The sequence below is a fragment of the Lissotriton helveticus genome, chromosome 1_1, assembly GCF_964261635.1.
Source record: "Lissotriton helveticus chromosome 1_1, aLisHel1.1, whole genome shotgun sequence".
Classification (NCBI taxonomy): domain Eukaryota; kingdom Metazoa; phylum Chordata; class Amphibia; order Caudata; family Salamandridae; genus Lissotriton; species Lissotriton helveticus.
Genome location: NC_136057.1, coordinates 1,281,687,465 through 1,281,706,973, shown reverse-complemented (window position 1 = coordinate 1,281,706,973; position 19,509 = coordinate 1,281,687,465). Strand labels below are relative to the sequence as shown.

Below are 19,509 nucleotides of genomic sequence, written 5' to 3'. Positions count from 1 at the left end.
ATCCGCGCCCGGAACTCCTTGTCATAATGGGACCAGGCATAACCTCCATAGGTAGCCTGTGCCCGCCTGACCACGTCCATGTACTTGAAGAGAGCTATGGCCCTGTCCGGGTATTTCTCACAATATACGCGGGCGTATATCAGGAAAGCCGCCGACCAGTTGTCAATCATCAGAGGCACCTTGGGACGCCTGGCCAACTCCTGCTCCTCTTCCTTCGACCCCTCCTTCGCCGTCAGCTCCCTGTGAAGGAGCTTCAGGATTTCAACATACTCCCCCTTCCATATTTTCTCCTTAGTCACCAGCGACAGGTGGGCCCCCAGAGGCTTTGCCACCCCCATGTAGGGGAGCTTGCGCACCGGTACATCACAACTCTCCTTAGCCCCTTTGTCCCCGATGGCTCTCCCACCCACCTTTGCATCCCCCACTCCGGCACCCCCGCACGCCTCCGCGCTCCCAGGCCGCCCCCGTCCTTCGCCGATGCCCTGTCCGGACCCACCCCCGTGTCCTTCACATATCGTCCCTTGACCAGACGCACCAGGTCCTCACCCCAAGCGTCCGTACCCACAGACACCTGCGCGCCACGAGGCTTGCCCAAGCCACTCCCCGCTCTGCCACCATCCTTACCTGGCGTCAAGGCCGGCGTCCGCGCTGGATCCCGCTGCCTAACCAGTTGAGCTGGGGGGGGCCGTCACTCTTGGCGCTTCCTGCCGTGGGCGTGCCTGAAACACACTACCAACAACATTACTCCTCACCCCCTCCCCCTCCCGAATATCCCCCTCCTCCTCCAAATCTTCCTCATAGTCCAGGTGCCCCATCTCCCCCTGCTCCGCACCGAGCCCCACCTCCCACCTTACCTCCCGGCCGCCCCCCTAGGGGCTCCAGCCGGCTCAGCCCCGCATATGACATCTACAGGCCTGCATCAAATCCCCCAAATCCACAATCTCCCGCCTCACATCCCCCACATATGACACCGCAGCCTGATCCACAGCATCCGGTCTCCATCCCCATCCCCCGGCGGCCGTCTTGACCCTTCGGGGTGGGGCTGGCGGGGTCCTACCGCCCCGCTTCCCAGCGTGCTCCCTTGAGTGGTCCCTCGGGGGAGCACGACCCCTCGTACAAGTCAGAGCCGGCCCATCCCCTCGGTGGAGTGGAGCCACATGCTGCTCTCCCGCGAGCCTAGCCAAGCGCTCCTGCCAAGAAAGAGGTGGAGTCCAGCATGCTGGGGAAAAAACGAACCCACCATACTCCCCTCCTCCCGACGACACTCCCCCTCCCAGAGCCCCCGTCCCCCCTGCCCTCCTCCGCTTCTAGGTTGGACTCCTCGATGAGGAGCGGTGACTCAGCCACTCCCTCCCCCTGTGCCGTGCCCCTCCCCCCCCTGCCCCCACCTCCCCACGCACCCTGGCCCCACGTGGCAATCGACCCTCCCCCCCCCTCCCTGCACCATTACGCCACCCCCCCCCAATGCCTCACCAGCTCCCGGCTCCCCCACCCGCTCCCCGCCTCAGCTGCAAATTCAAGTGTCAGCTTGACCCCCGCCTCCCTCCTCCCTCCTTGCAGCATTTTTGCGCGACCCCGCCGCCCACCCGCACCCGCCTTCCGGCCCCGCCGCCCTTCACCAGCCACCTGCGTGACCAAGGCGGTTCTGTGGCCAAAACCGCCGCCGCCGCGGCGTCACTGGCAGCACGCCGCGGCGGCCTCACCTGAACTTCGGGCCGCACTATATCCATGTGGCCTGCCTCCTCCAGCAACCGCAGGGCCTCCCTGACTCGCGGATCATCAATGCGAGCCATTCCGGAAAACGTTGACGCCCTCACCGCTCGCTCCGCTCCGCCTCGCACTCCCGCAAAAGTCGGTCCTGACTCTCCCCCGCCGCGTACCAGGCAAACCCAGTATAACGCGCACCACCATACAACGTGCGGCGCGACCACGAGAAAACGGATCAACTAACCAACCGCCAGGTAAGCCCAAAGAGATGCAGGTACCTCAAATGTAGGTCCAAAATGTAACTTCAGGCCCCACAAAAATATGCAGACCCCACCGACAACCCCTGCCCGGCTGCTGTGTCACTGCCACCGAAATGGTGGCCAGTGACACAAAATGGCCGGTTTTATTTCCTCCAGCCCAAACACTAGCCCAAAAACAGCCCAACCAAAAGCCCAACCCTACTGCCAGCCCAACAAACCAGCCCACGTATGGTGCTGGCCATACACTCTCCCCCCCCCCCCCATGCCCCCCCATAACCCCCCACTCCCCAGGCCGCCGGTCGGCCGCTCCCCCCAAGCCCTATTGCAGTAAGAGAAAGGACAGTGACCAAACACCAATGTCCATGTTAAAAGAAAAAGCAACAGCTTATCAGAAGACATAGTATGAGTTTTTACCACTTTGTTTGAACACATAGAAATATGACACAACAATAAAAACAAGGCATCTTTATTGCTCATTAACCTTTGGAACTCCACCATGGTTATTTTGGGGGTGCTGCAGCGCCCACTTCACCCCTACTTCCAGCGCTTATGTCATTGGAGTGGGTAGAGGCGAGGGTGATTTGAGGGTTGGTGTAAAGGGAGGGGAGGCTTCCTTGAGAGTTCAGGGGTGGGTAGAGGTAAAGGGAGGTGAGGTTGTCATTAGTGTATAGGGGTGGCTAGATCTAAAGGGAAGTTAGGGTGACGTCAGGTTTCAAAGGGAATGGGAGAGATGAAGGCTACTTGAGGGTTCAGGGGTGGTTGGAGGCAAAGGGAGATAAAGGTGACTGGTGAGGGTGATTTAAGTGTTCGGTGGGTAGAGGTAAAGGGAGGTGAGGGTAATTTTAGGGCACATGGTTTAGGTAGAGGTAAAGGGAGGTGAGAGTGACTGGAGGGCTCAGGAGTAGGTAGACGTAAAGGGAGGTGAGGTTGACCTGAGGGCATTGGGTGGGTAGAGGTAAAGAGGAGAGGGTAATATGAGGGTTATGTGGTAGACAGAGCTAAAGGGAGGTGAGGGTGACTTGAGGATCCAGGGTAGGGTAGATGTAGAGGGAGGTGAGGGTGGCGAGCATAGAATTAAAGGAAGGTTAAGGCGACTTGAGGGTTTGTGGTGAGTAGAGATAAGGGGAGGTATGAGTTTAATGGTGATTAAAACATCCTCTAAATTATGGAAGAGGTAGCCAATAAATTAGTAAATGTGACACAGCAGCAAGCATTAAGAAAAACTCCTATTGTCTGGCAACAGTCTTAAAAGAAGGGGGTATGTTTACAGCTTCATTGTCATTAAAAGCAACAGGTGGCCGAAATGTATGTTTCAGAAATTGGTCACATGCCACAAACTTTCCTTATGTCTAGTTGTTTGATCTGAGCTCTTGAAAATACCAGAAGCTTGAGCTTTATATCTGATGGTTTCATACATGCCAGCATTTTCAAACCCAGAAGTATGAGATTTTGAAAATAAAAATCAGCAGTAGGTATTTTCCCCATTGGTTTATATTGAAGCAGATGCCGTTTTTTAGGCTGGAGACACAGAAAAATAAAAACATTTTTGCTTAAAAACAGGAGTCTTCTGCCTGAGTCGGGTCAATTGCAAGCAAAAGCAGAGCGCAGAAGAACACTAATCCAATAATTAATCAGAACTTGGCCCATGCTCCAGAAAACAGACAAAGGGAAATGAAGTGAAGCCAGCATGCGCTGACTCAAGCTTACCAGTGAAAAGGAAAAATATGAGTGACAATGAACCCAACCAATTGTAAATAGTGGGTGGGCTAAAATACCTCTTTCAGGGTTTTTTTTCCTTAGAAACTTTAGAGCGTTGCAAGCGACGGAGAAGGAACGCTGTCTGAGGTGAGACTTAATTAAGCATCTTGACACTGGTCAGGTAGTCTCTTCTTACTAAGCCATTTCCATGGCTCGAAGAACATTCTGAACTCCTCTTTGACCATGAGAAGCACTGCAAAAGATGCAAGACTCCCTGCCTATTACTATTTTCACTTGGTTTCTACCTCCCCCAAGCAAGGCACCCCAAACCAATCCTCTGATGCCTCCAGCACAAAAATCCTAGCTAAATGAAAAAGACTTTAGATTTGATAAAAATCGAAAGTATGTAAAGAATTATAATTATTTAGGATCTAGCAGTCCACTCAAGAAGGTAAGCTCGGACTAATCCTGAGAAACCTCTAAGGTGGTTAGCATCTAATCCATTACATAGTGTGCCAATTGCCTTTTTCACTCTTAGAAAACAGAGTCTGTTTTGATGCCATTAAATCCTGGAAGTCATGCCCACTGAGACCAGCACCAAGGCATGGGTGTTTACCAATCTATTACCAAAGGTATGCTATTTTAAAAAAAAAATATTTATTTAGATTTTTCACCAATTAGTGTCATGAGAACTGCAATCCCTACGTTTGTGTGTTCTTGCATCACTATTAGCCCTTCATCCAATCCATATGATAATCCACCCCCCACTTCCAAACTATCCCCAATATGTCCCACTCCCTCACATAGCAGACATAAGGCACATAATTGTTTTCTACGAACACAAAATTAATACAGTGCTAGATAATTCTCCAAAGTACTTAAGGCCATGTACTATCGATATGCCGTCAATAAAAGAAATATAGGACCCTGATATTGAAGGATCTGACTGTTCACTTCTGTTTCCTTCCATGTCATGCAGCAACATCTTTTATCCTTGTTTAAATGGTATACAAGTCTTTCCGTTGCTGTCATATTCCATAATTTTATATGCCAGTCTCTACAGAGAGACCTGTCCACTTCTTCCTATTCCTGGCTATCACTACCTTTACATTTAATAAAAGTTGATCTATTTGTCTACATTTTTAGAATAAATTTTTTCTGAGATATGCCGTCCATGTCATAGAATCACTATAGCTGGGTCTATCAGAAGAAAATACCCAACATCCCCCTCATTATTGCTAGCATATGTGCTTATGGGGTATCGCTGTAGTACAAACTTAGCCAAAAGCCAGTGGAGCACTGTATAGTGCTAAACACAATCATGAAGTCCACAAGTGAAAGGAAAGGTAGCTCGTTTGTTGACTTTAATATATTTGATGAAGTGTTCTTTAAAGAAGTACTCTTTCCTTAATTGGTGCAGCTTTTGGGGCGACCCTTATAGATACAGGGATGTTATTCCAGATCCTGGGTGCATAGATGAAAAAGAGCTTCTGACATGGTTGTTATTGTGTACACTTCTTGGTCTTCAGTCTGATGTCCTCTGTAGAGGAATGACAAATGACCTTATATCTGCTTCCTGGAACTTCAGCTTGAGTCCAGCAGTCTCCCTTCAGTCGCAAGGGAGATGTTTAGATTGATATCAATCAGCATTAGGAGCAAAGGATAATTCTCTACTGCTAATGAGCCACAGGCTTCTGATAGAGGTCTGGTGATCCGACTGTTCTAAATTTAGCATTTTGTTTTCTGAGTATCCACATTACATCCCTCTGTGCTCTTCACATCTGTCTGATCCAATGTTTGCTTGACTTTCTCTGAGACCATTATTCCCTGACACCCAGTTGTATAGACTCCTAAGAATCCCTGAACTCTGGGAATCTTGGGCAATTTTTGTTTGGAAATATTGTGTATGTTAACAGGGCCTGTATTCAAATGCTCCCTTTTTACATGTTCAAGTTTAAACGTGACATCTTTTTAGATAGTGACTTTTAGCACATTTCGGTTGCGTGCAATAATGTACTCAAAAGTGTTTTGCTAACAAATGCATTTCTTCATAGGCATAATAGCACAACGCTGTACATCTTCTCCAAGGACCAAGTACACAGAGCAAACATCCCTTACATTTTGTTGTCCTTTTGGAGACCGCTCCGAGTCAGTAGAATAAACAATGACCGAGGCATCTGAACTCAGGCACAGTGCAAATAGGTCCAATTTTATTATATAAACTGCCCCCGAGTCATTGTTCGGGAGAGGAGCACTTGCATAGATTATCCAAGACGTTTGCCCATGGCTGAGTCCCAGCCCTGCTGAATACTGCCACCATCCTGCAAATGATGGAGGCCTGTTCTACACTAGGCTGGCTTCCTGATACATCACTTGCACAGTTAAATGGAGAGTTAAGGTACTCCAAGAGATCTGACTCTCTAAAGTAGAGTTAGGGTAGAAATTTTATTATGATATATATATGCAGATATACTTATAATCACCGTTATGGTGGTTGAATTCTGCATCTTTTCACCATTCTTTTAATGCTGGTAACAATGGTTTGTTTTCTTCTATTGATAATTGTAGCTCATGTATTATACACAAGAATCCTAATACTTCCAATAAATGTTTTGAAACGCCAAATTGCATATTTCTTGTGTCTCCATTTGGGCATGCCTAGGGTAACTGTGAAAGGGTAGATCTATTTCCACGATTTCCTTGGGGGAGTCAGAGTGGTCTTGTTCTCAGGTTGTAGGCACCATCCAGTATTCTGTCAGATTTAGGGTTCACAATGGCGCACAGTGAGCTAGCCAGGAATTGGGCCAACATATTCTGATGATATGGTTGGAATGCATGCTCATATTTTGACGCATATGTTATCCAACCACATAGTCTTACTTGATTAGAAGGAACGTATGACAGAAGCTTTCAGTATCTTTATTGGTAACGTCAGCTTTTTGTCCTACCACACTGACCTCAGCAAATCCACTTCGCCACTTTTAGGAGTAGATTTTAAAAAATGTATAAAAATAGTGGATTTATAATTATTTTAATTCCACCGGCAGGACGTGCACAAGGTATGCCAATTTTATGTAAGTCTCTTGTAATATCCTATTGTAATAGTGGAATATTGGCTCCATGTAGTTCACTATCATGATGTTAACTTGACCATGTGATACTGACTGTGTATGTTTCTGATAACAAAAAGGGACAAGCGCTTTGAGGTAGGTTATTTATTGCTCTGCCAAGTTCTGTGGCATCAACTCCGATTGCTGCTTGTTGATTTTAAAGCCTGAATCTGCCTCATATTAATATAGTTATTTTCTTTTAGAATGTGATGTAGAGAAATTATGTAATTTGCAAAGAGATACCATATTTTCTGTCCCTCCCAAACTGTTTCCACTGTTTACCTTAACTGCCCTTAATCTAATAGCTAGTCTAAACAGCACTGGGAACCAGGAGATATCCCAGTCTTGTCCTCTTGCTTAATTTTATTTTTCCTTAGTTTTTACAGCCAGCCATTGCACTCATCATGCGAGATCTGTCACTTACCAGCACCAAAAGAAGTCCTCCCCCACACTAAACCCAGATTTCACCTTTACAACGAAAGTCCAGCTCATTGTGTCAGTCTTTTTTTTAACTCGGAGAAATTAGTACCAAGCATCCATTTTTCTTGTTGAATTTTTTTCTACAAGGTGAACTAGTCTTCAAATATGGAATACTGATGGACCTTGATAAAACCCACCTTTTCTCCAGATAGAACACTGCCTAGAATGCCTTTCATTCTACCCAATAGGATATTCACATAAATATTGGTAAGCAATGTGATTGTCTGAATTACGTTTGCCACAGCTGTCGTAGTGGTCACAATCTCTGTCCAGAAAGTACGGTATACTACTACAAGTGTAGGTGCTAGTACACGTGAGAATGTTTTATTACATTTGTATGAGGAACCATCTGGTCTTGTAGCTTTGATTTCATAACCCACCTACAGGGTTTTAGTCTTGCCACCATTTCGGTCAGGGATCAACATTTACATTTGGGCATTAATCATTGTAAGGAAAGTCAGCTGGTGCTAGCAGAGTATAAAAAGCAGCATAGTTAGCTGTATAAATAATCTTTTCACCTTTAATCATACACAAGTCGCCTCTTACACCCATGAGCACCAGTATGGGGTCTCGTCTTCAATATCTGTGCTAGGAATTTGTACCCTTTATTGTCTTTCTCATAGAATTGTTATAATTAATTTGCCCTCTCCCTTGCCACCTTCATTTCTTTCTCCAGCTTACAATGTTCTCCTCCCCCCTAACAGCAAACACTTAAGCAGTTATTGTGCCCTGGATCACTGTCTTCATTATGTCCTAAACCATATCTATAGAAATGTCCAGGGCGTTCTGTTTCTCCAAACATTTCTCAAGTGAATGTCTGATCTGAACTCTGCTGGCATCACCTGTCCAAAGATAATTTGCTAATCTCCATCTCCTTGCACACCACTTCAATCTCTTCAACATTACAATCATTGTGGCATGATCTGAATACTTAATGGATCCTAATTGTGTGTCTGACTCTTTACCCTGCAAGTGGACTAAAAGAAGAATCCTTCAACAGGCGTAAGTTAGGAGCTTCTGAGAAAAACACGTGGCATTTTATTGCTAGATGTAATTATCACCACATATCCACTACACCCAAGCCCGATGTTGACTCTTTAAACTCATCCGAGACCACTTTTGTTAAAGTGGAGCCCCTCCTAGTCCATCATCGATGGGATGCATTTCCTAATTGGTCTGTCACCATTATCAGAGACTTCTGTACGAGATCCTGCTGCATTGTGTATCACTTGCAAAATAAACAGGTCTTCTACTGAAATGGTGCATGCATTTTGTCAATGGTGAGGGGACTTAAACATTTCCTGCCATCACACATCTTTCCTGTGTATGAAGTAGCATTTCCTAAACCACCAATTGAAATTTAACGTGCTGTAAATTTAAGACCTTGGTTGTTTTTATTTTTAGCAGTTGTGGAGTGCCACCAAATAACCCCTTTCTTATTGGGGAAGAAGACTCTCTTGATATTAGAATTTAGCAGCATCATGGAAAGTGTTAATCCCTTAACTGTATGCTCATGAAGATGCCACCTTTCCTCTTGAATCATGTGATGTGTTGTGGGTAAAGGGGATCCCCTATGCTCCTTCCCTCTAACAATGGCAAATACTATAGAACTTCTAAAACTTGGATAATTCTCAACCCAACCGTATTCACCCCCACCTCCGTGGCTAATCATTTCACCAGCTCCACCTGCAACTTCTGCTCCTCGCCACACAACTGCTATCACGTGTTGGCCCTCTACTCTCTCCAATCTCTACAGTAACATGTGGAGAACTTACATCCTTTATTCTCCTGTCTGCTCACTGCTACGTATTTTACTATGTCCATACTCTCATATCCACAGTCTGCTTTTATCTTGACAAACAAGAAACCAGTGCACATGCATCTCTAATTGTTATATCAGTCCAATCCCCATTCCCTCAATTGTAATCTCCTCTTTGTGCGTTGTCTCCGTCTCTGGCTCCTGGAAAGTGTTCCTGTCATGTCAATCTTCAAAACGATGTGGGCATTGTCCTGACAGTCCTCGTCATTTTGAAAACACTCAATTCTTTTCCTCACTGTTGTGACATACTGATTACTTTGTTCAATCTGGAACTGTGGGCCACATAGAATTCAGGTTTCTATTGTCCATTTAAATGTTACTTTTGATTGTCTTTGGAAGTAACGTGTGACATCTCCTAATCTCTCTTACTAGAGCTTCTTTCTATAAATAGGACAATAACTTTACTAGAATGTCCAAAAACCATGTGTGCATTCCATACATCTTTGGGCTAACAGAGACTCCTTTGAAGTACAGCAACTTCCCCATTCCTTGAGAGGAAAGGCGTGCACAAAAAAGTATCAGAATGTTGAACCATTTATTTTTTCCATCCTTACATTTTGAATGTGTAGTTGTAGCTTTTGACTCTTCGTCAGATTTCTCAATTTTACATCTAGGTTGGTAGTGTCACTTGCCTGCAATGAAGAGCTATTACTGGGGGAAATTATTTTCCAGACTAGTCTGATGCCTAGGGAATATTCAAAGTTTGAGGAGTCAAGGAACAAGTTCTGTCGTGGCAGCAATCACTGTGGACGACACCTTGCACATCGCTTGCGGGCCTACATTAATTCCAGATCCATCCAAGTGATCAGTCCTATCCCGAACATGAAGGTACGTTCTGACCCCCAGATTGCAGATGCGTTTCATTATTTATATAGAACCCTTTACACAGAAGAAGCGGGTAATCCTGCTGATCCCTTGAACTATCTCACACTCTGCCCAACGGCCCCACTTCCTTCTCAGTGACTGATTCCCTGGGTAAGCCTATACACTCTGAGGAGGTAATCTCGACCATAGCCTGTCTGAAGCTCATAAAATCCCAGAGGCCAGATGGCTTTTCCTCAAATTTTTACAAATCTTTTGCCCAGAGCTAGCACCACTTCTCACCCGACCTTTTAACTCCTTCTCCTCTACAGTCTCCCTCTCGGATTCTATTCTGAAAGTCTCGATCCCCGTCATCCCTAACTGGGCAAAGAACCGACGTTATGTGGGTCTTACAGGCCTATATCCCTTTTAAACCTTGATGCCAAATTATTCACAAGAATACTAGCCCACTGCTGTAACCCTCTTATGCCAGGCCTGATATATCCAGACAAGGCTGGCTTCATACCAGTGCTCCAATGCGGAGACAACACTAGACTCATCCATGATCTACTAGAAAAAGTATCTAGAGCACAAAGGAAGCCCGTCTCTTAATTGACACAGAGAAGGCTTTCGATAGAGTTCACTGATCCTACCTTTTTAGGACCCTCAAGCTTATCGGCTTTGGCAATAGGTTCATACAATGGAATAAAAGCATCTACAGCTCCCCTTGGTCAGCAGTGCATGCTAATGGACTCTCATCCCCATGCTTTCCTTTCCTCCACAGAACACGACAGGGCTGTCACCTCTCAACCCTCCTATGTGCTCTGTATATGGAACCCCTCGCCCAACATGTACAAGCACATCCAGATATCACTGGTATCTGATTCGGGGGTGAACAGTACCTTGTTGGTCTTTGCACTGATGAAGGGATTGTAGTGATTTCTCAAACCCACTGGTATCTCTCACTACCCTGGTCACTGAGCTTCATACCTTTACTGCTCTCTCTGGCTTCAAGGTTAACATGCAAAAATCCTAAATGTTGAATCTCTATCTCTCCTCTGACTGAACACTTCCTTCACACCCAATTCCCATTCGAGTGGGCCATTGATACTATCCCCTACCTCGGGATCAAGCCAGTGAATTCCATCCCCCAAAACAATATCTACTAACTGCAATACGTTGGCTAAGCACATTTGATCAGATATATACAACTGATAATGCTTAAGACTCTCCTAGCTTCGCAAAGTTGCTGCCATTAAAATCATCACTTTACCATGCATTCTTTACCTGTTTCAAGCCCTACCGATGACCTCACCTAAATATGCACTTCGATCAATGCAAGTCGACATTAATCGGTTTGTCTGGAGGGGAAAGAAACATCTTATTTACCATCCGACCTGTGAGGGTGGTCTTGCAATGCCTTCTTTGCTTCGGTATGGTCAGGCTTAGCAGTTATTGATCTTAGTAGAATGGAGCACACCCACTCACTGAGAAACACTGGTGCTTCATGGATCAGGCAGTGGCAGATTCCCACATCTGGAAGGAACCCTGGCTTCCTTCAAGGCATATGGCATGCGGACATAAACTCTTCGCTGGTTACGAGATCTGTCTTTTGAGTTTGGGAGGATGTACCAACCAGAGCGGGGCTAACGTCCTTCCCTTCTCCAATGACTTACATCCTAAATAATCCAGATTATGACTTGGAGGAAATGGACCGGATCCCATACCTTCAAGTCCACCTCTGGATGATGCAGCCTTCTGTCCGGCCCCATGCAGAGAGACCCTTGACACCCTTCAAAAATGTTTAATACTTAAGAAAAATGACAGATAACATTTGGTATCGCTCCCAAAAATCACCCCTCTTTCTCCTTTAAAACTTGATGTGGGCATCAAGCCTATCAATGACCTCGCAAGGCTTTGCCCACTGTTATTTTGGCACAGAATGGTCACCACTCCTGAACTTGGCACCTTATGCCGTAGCTTTTAATGAGGTTTGCGCCCTGGATGCTACAAAAAAGTTTGGCTGAGTCAAACATTTAGATAGCCTTCTGTCCAGTATTGGTCTGTCAAGGCATAGCACTGGCTGTCCACCTACCCATACTAGATGTCAGGTTAAACTACTATATTGGGCATGGGATGAGCAGAACACATTTTCTAAAAGTAACCAAGGCAGACTAACAGAAGAATTCAGAGACGTGAAGCCAGTCGTTCCTTAGAAAGCTATCTCGATATTTTCAAGGTGCCAGCCGATAGGAAGCTTTATGTTCAATTTGGGCACAGGAGTTTGCCAATTAATGCTTTTATTAACTCTTGGCTGATTAACAAATCTCATCCTAAGTGTTGCTCCTGTTGCCCCTGTCCACATGAATCGATAGGCTGTGCAAGCGAAAAGAACATGGCCCATGCGAAACCCAGGAGCAAATGGCTAGCCCCAGTGTGCAGACAGCTTGGGACTTGAGACTCCAAAGTGGCCCTGCGCATATTGAAATCAGATGCAAGACCTTTATTCGATTGTGCACATGCGAAATTCCTGGGCGATTCGAAGGAGGGCACTGTTAACCCCCTTGCCTACCCCAGAGAGCCAAAATTGCAACGACCCGCTTACATAAGATTAATTGTTATAGTGGTCACTATATTTTACATTGCAAATAGCTGTTTTTGCACAAATAATTAACATACTTTGTAATTTTGTCTTCGTTGTTTTATTCGGACCGATAGTGCTTTTAACATGTTTTTACGAATCTTGTAGTATTACGCTTTGGAATGTAAATTCAGTGTCTGACTTTCACAAAATGATTTGAATGCATTTGCACTTTAGACAAGGGTATTAATTTCTCTGTCTTAAACTTGTTTGTGGCACCAAAACTAGGAACTAATAGATAATTGTCTCGCATGCGCACTTTCCGCATGGTGAGTTAATTTTTAATTGTTTTTTCTTTTAACATCTATTAGAATGTCGACTTGTAAGCCAGAATGTATGAAGCTTGTCCTGAATGGTTGTATCCTTTATAGTTTTTACCGAAATAAAGAGAGTTTGATTGACAGATGACTCACTGAGCTGTATACCATCCTTAAAAGGGGGTAGACTACCCCTCACTCTGCGGGACAAAGGAGGCGGGAAGGGGAAATTGGCAGAACACTCACTGATGAAGAATGGGCTGACATTTTCCAAAGGACCCGGAATATTGCACACAAGAAACAACATGCAAAGTTGTATCTTACTGGTATCTGTCCCCTGCACGAAATGGCTCCTGGAACGCTCTAAGGCATGCAGGAGGTGCTGTTGGGGGGACGGGTTCGTTCACTATTACAACTTCTATGGCACTTCCCCAAGCTCACTTGCTTCTGGGACCAGGTCCTTGATGACTTTGGCAGGGCGTTCGAGACTTTGATCCCTCGATTTCTTGCATACTGAATCCTTGGGCTTTCTAACCCACTAACGTTTCCACTCAACTCGCGTAGAGGGAAGCATATGGCGCTAGTTATCAGGTAATCCTTGCTTTATGGAAATTAGACAAGCGCTTTCAACACACAAGCTGGCTACACAAACTCTGGTTCATTCTAGGCATGGAAATGTTGTGCTAAAAGTGGTCTGGAGACCAGACAACTATACCATAGGTTATGGCCTCTTTATCTACTTTCTATCTACTGAATTCATTTAACTGCCATGTTCAACCTACCTGAAATTAACCCAGCTTCTGCCCACATGACCTTCCCCTGTCTTATACCTCCGCTTAAAATGTCCCGATTCCCCCGCCCTACAGACTACTGAGTGTTGATACGACAGACTCCTATCTCTGACCACATAACTACACATTCGGAAGGATTGGAGGAGGAGGGGGCTTGTTTTTGGGGTTCTTGTGTTTCTTATGGTTAATTGCCTCCGTATTGCTGACGGCCCCTGGGTTGTAGTCAAGACGCTGTGTATACACACTTTTCTGATAACTGAATGCTGCCAGCCCCTTGGGGTTTGTAGGTCTTTAGCTATGTTAAAACTTTGCTGCGGCACGAATAAAAAGAATTGATCCATAAAGTTGAGGAGTCTGCAGGAAGATTGTTACTGAAGGTAAGTAACTTTTACTTTGCAAGAACAGGAAACTTGCAAGTTAGTCAGTTAAGAACCTAAGATACTATATCGATTGTTCTGTGGCATGGATCTTCTTGATTTATTTGATGTGTGTATATATATAGAACTCGATTGATACCTTACAATGGATAAAGTTTCGTTCAGTTTTTAAGGGTGCCACTGTAGCGGCTTTGAAATTGAGTCTTGGGCTAGAAGAAGTTAAAGCAAAGGCATTAGCTCCCTTTATTTGTAGGGGGTGTGCTATTTCTCAAGCTCAGAGCAACGTTCTTATAGAAATAGTATTTTAATATAATAAATTATGATTTTTCAGTGTCCTATAGGGTAAAAGATTTTTTTTTTATTCACGTAATGCGCACTATGTTTCACTTCAATTTCCCAAAAGTGCGAGTAATAAGCCCCTATCAAGTCAATATTTGAAACTGCCCGTGAAGTTTTAAATAGGACCGAAACATTGTCTGACCATAGAGCATCTATGCCCTCTGAGTTACAGAATATGCAAGTATGAAAGATATAATTGTAATGAATTATAATATTTAAACCCTTCAGGATGGTGGTGGGGGTGGAACCCTTGCAAGAAATGCTGGGCCATTGACGGCGGATTACTAAAGAAATGGTTTGTAATTGGTCAGAGCTAGGTTTGCTTGAACTCTTTTACAGATGTTTTCAATAGTGAAGAAGCCCCAGTGTAATTGTTCTTAATCAATGTTTAATGATATGAGTTTTCAAAATCTATTTTAGATGTTTTAACTTGTCTGCATGGTTTCATCTTTAATTGTTAGCTGCTCCTTTTAATTTAAATAGATTTCTAAGAATAAGGTCTCAGTCAAGGTCATGTTTGCTGAGGTTTCCACAGGCAAATCGGCTGGAACTCAGCATATATTGATTTTTCAGTGAAAATCAAGACCGCAAACAGTGCCCTGTCCTTTCAAAGCACTTGGCTGGGATACAGGACAGTTGGAAATGAATCCAATATTGACTCATCCCAACTTGTGGCCGCATGGAGCCTCAAAGAATTGTGAGTAAGGACCAAGGCAGATTTGCATAATGCTGTTCTCTGTCTGGCATTGCATAGTGAGCATAGAAACAATGGACTGAAATGTCCAAATTTGTTTTGCTGCATTTCACCGGCACCATACATTTAAGGAATAAAAAACATCCGCGCCAGAAGCTTGGGGAGTAGAAACCAAGGCACAGATAAAGGATGCACGTAAATGGACACGCTGTACAGAGACACAGCAAAGTAACCAGTGAGCATTTTTGCATACCTCTTTGTGTGTGCATTAAGGACATTAAATCCAGGTTGTTTTTGCTTTGCCAGTGCTTGTTTTCCTTATGTCTAACTTTTCCAGCGTGTCCACCTATGATTTCACTTTTTACATCAAAAAAGCAATACGCTGATGTGGGATTGCATCCGCGTGTGTGTCCTCCATTTGCAGAAAGATCCTCTTAATGCTTCAACTTTCAACCTTATGCTTCAAACAGTCTTGGGTGTTGTGCCACAGCTTCTACAAGTGGTACTTCCAATGTGATGCAGAACAGACCAAGCCCAGATGTATTTCCCCATTTTCTAGGGAATGCCTGGAATAGGCAGTATTTACCGCACATGGTAAGTACCTCATCCCGGTGATGGTATTTACTCAGTCAGTAAATACCCACTCTATTCCATGAAATGAAAAACATTCCAATATCTTACTCCTAGTGGCTGCTAACATAGACTAGGATTATATTGGTGCTCATACGATAGATGGGTTACAATATATCTAGCAGTGATATTGCCATTTTGGTGATTTGGGATAAATCTTCATTTGATTTTACGACTAGGTGCAGACAACTGCTCAGTCATAATTTACCTGCATAATTGCATAATTCTTGCACAGTAGCACAATATATCTCTGTGTATCATGCATGAATGATCAGTCGAAAAAGAAGGTGCCTTATAAATGTTGATACAAAAAAAAAATGCCCCTTATTACCACAATTGGATCATTCCCGGTCACGACGGGGATTATAAATGTTGATGTCACTCCCTTCCTTCTATAAAATGAAGAGACCACTTCCTCCAGGGTCAGACTTGCCTATAGGCTATGGTTTGAAAGTTCAGTGTGTGGACCAGTTTTTTGGCTTTTCGTGGGACTGTTTTATGCTCTGCTGGGCTGGTTTTTACTGTTGATTTCTCTGATATTAAAACAAACATTGGCAGGGCAAGCTCAAATCCATGGAGTTTTGCACACCCTTCAAAGCACTTGTAGAGTGTGTATTTAGGAGTTTAAAACTGAACAATTTACAAACATGGGCCACTTTTATTTTGGTGCGTGCTTCTATTTTGTTCCCCAGTCTGACCCTGGTTGCCCCTGGCTCGGTGACTAGTTAGTAGCATCTTACACTGTCTGAGAAAAGGAGATAACGTTCTCGTGTGTATCTGAATTTAATGTGACTTGCAAAATTAAATGCATTTACAAGCCATGCACATTTTTAGTTAATTTATGAAGCTGACTGGCTGGTAAGCAATTTATCATAAGTATATAGACAGTCATTACACATGAAACGCTTGTGTCTATGGTGCTTGTGTATGGGGGGGCTTTGCATCTTTTGTTTGTGTTTCTGATGTCTTCACTTTAGGACAGATTTCAAGAACTGCAGTGCATTTACAACTGCATCCTAATTAAAATGACTTTCTTGTATTGGTTTGTGCTACTTCCAGGTATAACCATGCTGCGCTTACTCGGGCACAAGAAGGGTTATGTTTGTGTCTTACCCGCGAGATGCCTCCATCACAAGGCTGTGCTCGCGATCCGAAGAGAAGATATCAATGCATGGGAAAGAAGAGCACCACTTGCACCCAAGCATGTGAAGGAGCTCACACACCAGGGATTCAAGGTGCTGGTCCAGCCGTCCAACAGGAGAGCGGTTCATGAAAAGGTGAAGTTTAACGGTTGTCTTTGTGCACATAACGTGGTCCACTTATTATCAGACGGTCAAAACAGTGTCAATTGGCCATTCATTCTTATTCCATTAAATTGTTTTTCATTATCAATTAAGATAATCTTGAAAAATCTACTTTTACATGAAGATCATATGCACAATTACAATGAAGAACTATAAGCACAGAAAACAGATATAGGGCCACAGGCATCAAGCATTTTTTCGTTCGCAAACAGGCTGATTCGCCAAATCGGGCCATTTGCGAACGCAAAACATGCTTTTCACATGTACCAAACCCTATTTTCTGATTCAGTTACCGAATCGCAAAATGGGTTTGCGATTCACTATTTTGCAGGGGCATGTTTAGGGCGTCCCTTCCAAATAGAGAATCCTAATGGCATATCTGAATGTTTTGTGACCGTGAATGCGGTCGCAAAACATTTGCATTTTACCAAGTACTTCAAGTAGGTGGTTACCCATTCGCTAATGGCTGCAAAAACAGTTTTTCAGACAAGGCAGTGGTCCCGCGGACCACTGCCTGCTCTTAGAAAATAAAAATAAAACCTTTAATTTTTCTTTTTTAAATGCAACCCGTTTTCCTCAAGTGTTTGCTTTATTCAAAAGCAATCACTTACATGGTGGTCTTCTGACTCCAGCAGGCCACCATCCCCCGTGATTTATATAGATTCCAAGGGGGTTGCAAATTGCGACCTATCTCATCAATATCATGAGTTAGGTCATTTGTGATCCCCCCCCTAGGAATCGCAGAGAGTGTTCAACCCACTTTCATACATACTCTTTTGAGAATCACAAGGATTCGCAATTGGGGAATCGCAAAACAGTTCCTACATACATCTGGCCCATCATCTCATGGCTTGTGACATAAAGTGCAGAGGGTTTTTTGATCCATCCATCCCTTATCTGTGAGTAAAAAAGAAATGGAAAATATAGAATTAAATTCAAGAAGACAAAGAGATTCAGTTAATATGATTCAGAGAAGACAGTACAGAATTACGAGAAATGAGACGTCAGGGGATTGTTACTTTTTGTCTTCGCTCTTGGGTATCAAAGTAGTCCATTTGTGCAGCTCTTTCAGGAGTGTTTTTAGCTCGTGCCCCTAGTGACTAATTTCTCTTTATTCCGTATGGTACTCCTCAAACAAAAACTCTGACCGTACTGCCAGCTATGAATTATTGGCATGGGACCTGAATCTGGTTGTCGTCTTGAATTTAATTATATATTTCACGTGCTTATGATCTTTGTGTAAACACACTTTGGTCTAATTATGTATGAATTGATCATGAAAAGCAGTTTAATGACAAATAATTTATGATCAATTTGACTATTTACTTTGATAAATATTTGTTGTGACTCAGTACTTTAACGAAAATTACATGGTCTTTTCTTGTGTTGCATCTGCTGGTCTAATCTCCTGTGACTTTAAGACTCGCCCCCTCCCCTTTTTGGCAACATTGCTATCACTGACCAGATGGATGATGGTTGAATTATCCTTATAAACATTCAAGCAGGTCTGTGCAAGATTTGCACATTTTGCATGTCCCCATAGTTGAACCATGCCTTATGCAGTGTTGTGGTTCTGACATAAAAATTATATTTTGTTAATATTGTGTGATAAAACACTGGAACACTTTTTAAATTAAATGACAAACTGGCGTCTTCAAATACTCTCTGTTCAGCGAATCTGCTGTTATAAATTGAAAGGGGAGATAGATGTACATTTCTAAAAGAATCCTGGCAAGGGAACAATAGTTGTATCTGTCTATGCTGCGGAAGATATGTAGCTGTAAAGTTTTTACTGTGTAGCATTTGAAGTGCAATTTTATTACAAGACTGGATGCGCCTATTGTGTATTCATGTTTTCTTGCTGTTGCTGAGAACAGAGAAACTTCAAAATAAAGCAATATTCCTTAGTAAACTCAGAAAAATGCGTTAAACAGAAGGTAATTGAATGTGAAAGAGTCCCCTAGCCTGCCTATAAGTTCCCAAGAGTTTTTTCATTGTTCGCTTTCAGCACAGTCTGAATGCAGGGCCTTTCCTTTGGTTCATACAACTCTCAAAGGGAATTATCCAGCAGTGATTAATCTGCCTATTTTGTGAGTACTGAGTCAAGTGTTTTTAACTGTGAACACATACACATTTTTTTCACCTGCACGCCATGTGATATGTTAGGGGCACATAAAATTATAGTTCCTATTTGCAGTCATATTTATTTAAGAATACAATTTGCACTTCTTGATGAACTGCAAGACGTTGGCTGACTTTGTGTAGCATCTAATATGTTCTGGCTTAAATCATTGACCAGAATTGGACATTTTGTTGGAAAATGAGACCACAGTGAACAATTGTATTGGTTTGTTATAAGTGCCCGAGATTTCTTGATCGCATATTGCGTTGCTCTTTTGTACTTCAGGCCTAATGTTTTGTTAAATTACCTCCTGTTGCTGCTTTTTCTGGGAGTGAGAGCGCGGGATCTGAATCAAAGCATGTTCAGCACTTACACCATGCCTGATTTCTGCTGTGTTTGTAAAATGTGATCATGAGGCTACAGAAACCAAAGTTTCTGTAGCCTACATGTAGCCAAAGTAAGAGCTTGTTAACAAGCTG

General features: G+C 43.7%; 1 protein-coding gene across 1 annotated transcript in view; it reads left to right on the top strand.

Moving 5' to 3' along the window:
• The window catches only part of AASS (aminoadipate-semialdehyde synthase), a 579,454-nt gene that overhangs the window by 41,522 nt on the left and 518,423 nt on the right, over nt 1-19,509 (top strand). Inside the window, exon 2 of the mRNA XM_078680774.1 lies at nt 16,664-16,881. Within this exon, the coding sequence (XP_078536900.1) occupies nt 16,672-16,881 (210 nt within the window). The 5' untranslated portion in view covers nt 16,664-16,671. The remainder of the gene's footprint in view (nt 1-16,663; nt 16,882-19,509) is intronic.